Genomic DNA, 7,450 nt, shown 5'->3' with positions numbered 1-7,450 from the left:
CGGCGACACAAGGTGGCTATGGCACTCCAAGCAGCTTCCTTTCGTCTGCCAGCGGAGAACTAACTAGTCGAGCGGGGAGCGAGGAGGCCGAGGCGGAGGATGGGCCGCGGCAGGGGCGTCAGCTACGGGGGCGGGCAGAGCTCGCTGAGCTACCTCTTCGGCGGCGGCGGTGGCGACGAGCCCGCCGCGGCGCCCTCCAAGCCCGCCGCGGCTGTGGAGCAGAGGGCGCAGCAGCCTGCGCCTGCGGCGTCGGCTGCCGCAGACGGCGAGAAGCAGAAGGGGATCCCGGCCGGCGTCCGCGGCAGCCAGACCAACAACTACTTCCGAGCGCAGGGGCAGAACTGCGGCAACTTCCTCACGGTCAGTCAGTCGCCGCCTTGCTAGCCATTCCTCTGTTCTTCGGTCGACGTCGTGCCCTTTTGCCTCTGCGCTCCTGATATCGTTTGATCGCCACGGCGTGACTCACAGGACCGCCCGTCGACCAAGGTGCACGCGGCGCCCGGCGGCGGCTCGTCGCTCGGCTACCTCTTCGGCGGCGGGCCCCCCGGCAGCAAGTGATGTGTGATGGCCACCTTCTCAGTTCAGGCTTCACATCTGAGGCTCCATCGAGAGCGCCGCCCGCCTGCTTGGCAACCTTGATTTTACTAGTTCATCGTAACCTGCTGGATGTGCCGTGCCGTTAATTTCCAAGGAGAAATGTATGTTCATGTGTATCTCTGTAATTTAGAAATGTTCACGTGTATCTCTATCTCTGCAATTTCACTGGGTTCGGTCGTCTCATCAGTACCTGTATGTGTGTGTGTCAAAACTGACTTGTCCTGCTTGTTGTTGCTTCTGTTCATCAGAAGTTCAGATTTCAGAACATGTGTTCATCAGAAGTTCAGAACATGTGTTCATCAGAAGTCCAGAACAAAGTGTTCCCAATACTAATTGTCCAGATTCTGTTTACGCTTGAAATTTGGCACATGTGTCCATCTACCATTTCAGGTTTACGCTTGAATACTGCAGGTGCAGAACATCTTATTTGCATTTGTTCATCACCGTTGAATACTACAGGTGCACAACCTGCATAAATGGATGGACCATCTCGGGTTCCAAAACTTTTTATATGCTGCCTATTCTCTTGTGAAATAAGATGCCACACAGCACATATAAACAGAGTTCTATGTGGCCTACAGCACCTCACTACTGCAGAGTCCAAAGTTCAGCATAACTTGACTTCAAAAATTTTGCTTGATTAAAACACCTCATGCTGGGAACAAAAGGATCTTCTCTGTTCAAAAACGATAGAGCGACTGAAGGACCACATTTGCATACAAACAACGCACACCAGCTTCAGAATCAAACCAATGGACTTCAAGTCTTTCAACTCCACATGGATAGGATTGGAGGAACCATGGAAGGAGACCAAAAATGGGTCCCCTGAGCCTCCAAAAATGGGGGTCCCCTGAGCCTGAAGAGTATCACTATTCATATGTGGCCGTAAATCACAAATACAGACACCACAGAAGCAAACATTAATCAGACGAACACCACTACTATGACAGCGTTTCAATCTCTAAAGCTACTATGCCGGCATTTCAGTCTCTCAAGCCAAATAGTTATTATTGCAAAAACTTCCGGAAACATGGGACTCCATATATGATTATATGAGCGTAGGTCTTTAATTTACAGCTTACCGATGAAACTATCACTGGACAACCAAGGCACCTCTAAGCCTCCACAAGGCAGAGGCAGGGGCACAAACAGGGCAAACTGACTATTTGGAAGAAATCGTAAAAGAATGTTTATGTGCACCGTTCCAGCATTTGGAGAGCACTTGTAGGGCCAAGAGGAACCCACTACCAATTCAGTATTTACAGGGTGTATTTACTATTTACAGAGAACTTGCTGGGCTAGACCACCTGTATTTTCAGATGTCATATGAGAAGGTTGTTAATCCATGGTGTAGACTCCAGCCGGAGGATTATGTTGTCTCGTCAAACTCCATCTTCTGCATTGAATTACAAAGTGGGAGGTCAATAAAGTGTCCATCGGAGAAAATAACATTTGTGTAGAATGGTAAAATAGATCACATTTGCCATCAGCTATTATATATTTATTTATTAGAGACTATTATTTTTTTATGAAACTTGAGACAACTCAGGCTCAGCTTACAATTCGCAAAAATCAGACACAACAATTAGTGAGCATCAAACTATTACTAATACTTCTTTAGTTTTTAATCTGACTCAAAATAAAATTATCTGCCAACAAATCCCTAATGCAGACGGTCCAGGTCCCTTGTGATGTAGTATTTCAGCCTGCTTTTATAATGCAGACAGTACAGATTTCTTATGACTTATTTCAGTTCAGCCTACTGTTACATAATTCCGATAACACAACATTCAAACTAAAGGATTTGTTGCTTGTTTTATAGCATGTATGTAAAGAAGTTGGAATGCAGATATGAGGCGATGACTTCAGTTCCTGTAAGTAAATTCTGGTTACTGGCTTCATAGCAGAACATGTGAAATGAATAAATTTTACGTTATAAGGGTGAGTATAGAGATAAAAAAACTACCTTTCCGCAGACAGGGCATGCCTCACTTCTTTCCATCCACTCATAAATACAGCCAAGGTGGAAATGGTGTGAGCACTGCATTACTATCCTAGGATTCTCAGAATCATAATCTGCAATTTAGTTACATTAACATATAACAATAGTGAGAATGCGATTATAAAGTATTAACAGAGAAAAATGCAATGCGCATAGTTCTGAACACCTTTCGGTTAATCCACGTGTACCAAAGTTCCAATGTTATGAAAATTTCACTGTAGCGTTTTGCAAAATAATAGGACATCTATCCAATATACTAGAGAAAAAAATAATTATTATTGCGATAATACCTTCAAGACATGTTGGGCAGACATCTTCATCTTCAGCAGATGGGGAAAAATAGCTGAAGTAATTTCCATGTTCCCTTGTTGGCACCTTATCTCCATAAGCAGAGCTGGAGATTTTCATTTTTGTGCTGTAGTTTGTTTTACTTGCCTTGTCTATTCTACTTGGTGTTTCCATTTCCTCATCGTCATCATTTGCTCTAAGTGGTTCTGATTCCTCTGGGGAATGGCTTGGGCTCTCAAGCCTTAACCAGTCACGAGCAGGCGGGGAAAATCGTGGATCATCATAGGGCAGAGGTCTTGGGGGTGAACGATATGTATCGAAGGAGCTTTCATTTAAATCAACAGGAGTGGCTTCAATAGCTGGAGAAACAGAATGCACTGCTCCAGCTCGGAACAAAACAGTGTACTGAAAACAAAAGAGGAGATCAATATGTAACCATTTCCCATCTGTATCATCTCAACTTAAATCAGCTATTTATTCCAGATCAGAGTTTATGTCAGTATATACAATTGAACACTTTTTTGTATGAGTTCCCCATGCTTGCTATCAGCCAGCCAAACATACTTATATTCATGACAAAAGGTGTTGTTACTAGAGAGCAATGCATTTTCTTAACCAAGTACATCGGTATGTAGCACAATATGATAATTAATTTTGGCCAAGCACTGAAACAACAAATATACAATGTTACCAATGAGAACAGTATAATACATATACACTATAAAGTGTTAAGTATCCATTCCACAACAAATTTCAATCATTTTGCGTAACTGATTAAAATTACATTGCATTGTTTCATTTTGAAATATTTACACGAGATTTCATTGCATATTTAAGTTTAACAGAAACAGTTAATGAAGTTCACTGCTTGCAATGCACAGTGTGATGGCAAACGTTGTTCCACCGATAAACTGAATTAAAAGGATGTCAGCTATTATTTTCTTGTCCCAACTCTATCATGTGAACAAAATTCAATCTGCAAGGAATCAAGCATCCATGATAAGAAGAACATACCGCATTGATCAGTTGCTGGGTAAAGCATCTGAGGCACATGCAGTTCCTAAATGCTGAGGAAGCTTGGTTTCCATGGTGGTCGGAATAATCAGGTTGCAGACATGAACAGAACGCTCCCATAATCCAAGAAAACCTCAGAGAGGCGTTCCTTGAACCAGAACTGTATAACCAGTACGCCCAAGCAGATACCAAATGCTCAAAGGAAGTGAACTGATGCAGATGCTGTGCAATCCAAGCCTCCTCCAAAATCCCAAATCGGTTCACTACAGACGGAGGTCGAAGTCGAAATGAAGCAACTGCTCCGTCTGCTCGCCGATACCTATCAATGGCAGCCAACAAAATCAGGTCATTCCACAGAAGGTGTTGGACAGACACATCCACATCCACATCCACTGAAAAGAAAATCTGAAATTGACAACAAAGTTTCATCTTTCTGCAAATTGGGACTTGGACGCAAAGCTCTGGCTCCAGGAGCACCAAAATCCCGTCCACAATCCCCATCCAACAACAGACAGTTCAGTCTGGCAACACCACAACACAATCCATCCCATCCCATCCCATTCGACGCAAGAAGAAATAGTAATACTATCAGGCCAGCGGCACCCAAATCGATTCTAGCGTCTACCAATCGACCTACTCAATCGTATATATCACGGAGAAACAAGAACAACACAGGATCGACAGACGTAACCCGAACAGGACCAAACCTTCGACACAATCGAACCTTCACGAGACGCAGCAGGCCCCGGAAACAAGATCAAAATCCCACCTTTGCCGATTGCCTCGCCTACGCCCACCGGTGACGAATCGAGAAGCGACGAGGGAAGCGAGATCCGGGGAGAGCCGGAGGGGAGGAGGAAAAGGAGGGAACGGCGGATTCACCTGCAAGAAAGGAAGGGGCGACGGGTTTACGGAAACCTCCAGAGAGGCGCAGAGAAAGAGATTAGGAGAATAATATCTGCGGCGTTGACCGATCGGCTAAGGAAAGAAAGATCCCAGCGTGTCGGGCGGCCAGATTGGAGGTGGGGGCGTGGCTGGATTCGGCGCGGCGGCAGGGCAGGCGCTGCTGTTCCTTGTGATTCCGGCTGTCCCTTGCCCTGTTTGTGTGTCTCTGTGTTTATAGGTGGACGGACGCGAGAGCAGAGCGGGGGGGGGGGGGGGGGGGGGGGGGGGGGGGGCTCCCGTGGCGAGAGGCAGGCCCGCGGACCCGGTACGGAGCGGCGCCGTGGCCGTGGCGATGGCGCCGACGGCCGGCGAAAGGGAAGGTCGGAAGGAGACGAAGCTGCGTTGACTTCGTCGCTGCCTGCTAGTGAGTGCCCTATGAAGATTCTCTCTCCTCCCTTTGCTTGGCACCTTGCCTCGCTCTCGCTTCTCCAGGGACAGGGGAGTAGGGACACGGACAGGGCAGGGGAAGAAGGAAGGCGGTGGGGAGCGGCGGGCGGGCGGCACGAGAAAGGATTAGGTGGTGGGGACCACCGACGCGTGTTGAGCCATCACCATGTGAGGTCCAGCTTCGCTCGTCATGCTGGCGTGCCGTGGCGTGGCCAGGCCGCGGCGCTGTGGCGACGTGGCGTCACGAGATGACGTGTGGTAGAATGGCCCAATCCACGGCTACCCCGTATAAAAAAAAATACAATTGTAAGCTGCGTGCTAGTCGAAAAAGGAAGTCTGGTTAAATTCACGCTCCCTCCGTGACTTTTTTTTTCATTTTACTATATATCTGAACATATTATTATATTTAAATGTCGGCAAGCTCTACGCTCAAAAAAGATAATCCATGGTGGGAAAAGTAGTGACACAAATGATAGGCGGACCCAGGTAACTATTGTCGACGGTGCTAAAGACACAATCACTGTATCTTTCATTCCCTAACCAAAGAAAAGAAACTGATGAACCTATCCACACAATCTATTATTACCACCTAAAAAGCCTCCACGAGTTTCGTACACAGACCTTCGTGCACGCGCGCGTGCGCGTCGTCCGATCCCGAGTAGGATTCGTACGCGCGCCCGGGGCAGCCATCAACTCGGGTGCGGACGTCGGGCATGAAGAAGGAGCTGCCGAGCGCGACCACCGGAACAGGACACACGTTTGGGGGCGCCGGGACGCGCGAGTGCGCTGCCGTTAGGCCGCCTGGGCTAGACACATCACGTGCGGTGGAGTTTGGATGAACAAGATAAGGTTGCTTCTTGTGGTGCGTCCGTAGGGAGGAATTTTCTCACGCACACTCACCCACACCTCTAGTGCGCAAACTTGATCTACAACTTATATCTGAGGCTAAGAGAACACAGTTGAAAGATATGACAGTTGTGGCGCATCCATGCGAGGCAACTGAAATTATTAAGGAAAAAAACACGGTTCTCGGTGAGACACCTGGTGCCGATGCTAGGTATCGAACCCGAGCGGGTGGCCTGTACGCCCGTAGCGCACACCAACTGAGCTAGCACTCGGTTCTCGTCCGTGGGGAGAAATTAAGAAAGAAAAATAAAAGAAAGTCTGGATGGGGTAGAGAGAGCAGAAGGAAAAATAAAAATAAGTGAAAACTTAAGAAAAGAAAAAATAGAAAAATAGAAGGGTATCCTAGACCACTAATTATCTATATTAGTTTTAATTTACATGTTTATTCTTTGTTTATTAGAAACATAGTACAAATTTGTGATTTGATTTTAACATAAATTGATCTAAGCCATATGTGGCAATTTGGTTTAATTTTTTGTGGCAACCATGTAAACAACAGTCACACAATTGCTACGGTTTAGCAACGAACCAAACATATTGATTTTACCACAGAATGTGGCAAGCCACGGTGTGACAAATACTTAACCTTAGGTATGTCAAAATGTGGCAGGCAACTAAACGGACCCTGCATCCACAGAGCTAGCAGAGCTATACAAAACGAACCTAAAATATGATTGATAAATAGAGATTAGTGTTGTGGGACCCATGAAAAGCTATGGAAGTTAAGAGATGGACCTTCGTGGATCCTTTGCCACGCATCGTGGCACTTTACCAAGCAAGAATAGCGATTGGATGTGTTTGGTTGCTCAAGTTTTTTTTGAGTGTCCGTAGCATCACCATCTACTTCGTGCAACGCACAGGCACATATCTAGTCAAACATTATAAAGGAATATTTTTTTAAAAAAATATTGTAATGGAGCGAGAACCTGATTAACAAGTTTAGAGATCTAGAAATGTGTTTTCATGGTTCGCCGACCTAAGTGGCACCCCTTGACAAGTTCAAGGGTCACTCATGTATTTAACTCTTTGTAAAATTTTAACTTGACCATTTATTTTTGGAAAAAGCAAATTAGAAAATATAGAAATAAAAAGTTTTACATGAACCTTTCCACTTTTGGTTGTGGTTTGAAGCCCATCATCTGCTGCAACTGGGCCAACCTACAAAACCCAGTTGCGCCGTGGACTCTCCACCAGAGTCCAGATTGTTATTACCACACATCAACGGTCAAAATTTCTGATGCCATCGAAGTCAACGGCCCATAACGGATCGCCCGAAAAAAAAAAGAGAGAGCCTAGCCCACGCAGGCAAAT

At 46.0% G+C, this 7,450-nt stretch overlaps 2 protein-coding genes across 7 annotated transcripts; one reads left to right on the top strand and one right to left on the bottom strand.

Moving 5' to 3' along the window:
• LOC136484141 (protein SPIRAL1-like 2) lies at positions 1-783 on the top strand. Its single transcript, XM_066481335.1, has 2 exons — positions 1-360; positions 469-783. The coding sequence occupies exons 1-2, from the start codon at positions 100-102 to the stop codon at positions 556-558; spliced, it is 351 nt and encodes a 116-aa protein (XP_066337432.1). The 5' UTR covers positions 1-99; the 3' UTR covers positions 559-783.
• An 839-nt stretch (positions 784-1,622) lies between these two features.
• On the bottom strand, positions 1,623-5,071 carry LOC136484140 (E3 ubiquitin-protein ligase At3g02290-like). Of its 6 annotated transcripts, none has more exons than XM_066481334.1 (6): positions 4,864-5,071; positions 4,626-4,783; positions 3,902-4,220; positions 2,890-3,292; positions 2,564-2,673; positions 1,623-1,993 (listed from the first exon to the last, which is right to left on the bottom strand). In XM_066481334.1, exons 3-6 carry the CDS (start codon positions 4,019-4,021, stop codon positions 1,967-1,969), a joined length of 660 nt encoding a protein of 219 aa, XP_066337431.1. In that variant the 5' UTR covers positions 4,022-4,220; positions 4,626-4,783; positions 4,864-5,071; the 3' UTR covers positions 1,623-1,966. The 6 variants fall into 6 exon arrangements, with proteins under 6 accessions (XP_066337431.1, XP_066337429.1, XP_066337430.1 ...); XM_066481332.1 differs by having other exon boundaries at positions 4,671-4,783; XM_066481333.1 differs by having other exon boundaries at positions 4,671-4,783; positions 4,873-5,071.
• Between the last annotated feature and the right edge of the window lie 2,379 nt (positions 5,072-7,450).

This window comes from Miscanthus floridulus, chromosome 9 (assembly GCF_019320115.1).
Source record: "Miscanthus floridulus cultivar M001 chromosome 9, ASM1932011v1, whole genome shotgun sequence".
NCBI lineage: Eukaryota > Viridiplantae > Streptophyta > Magnoliopsida > Poales > Poaceae > Miscanthus > Miscanthus floridulus.
Note: the sequence above shows the minus strand (reverse complement) of the source record. Positions and strands in the feature narration are given on the sequence as shown.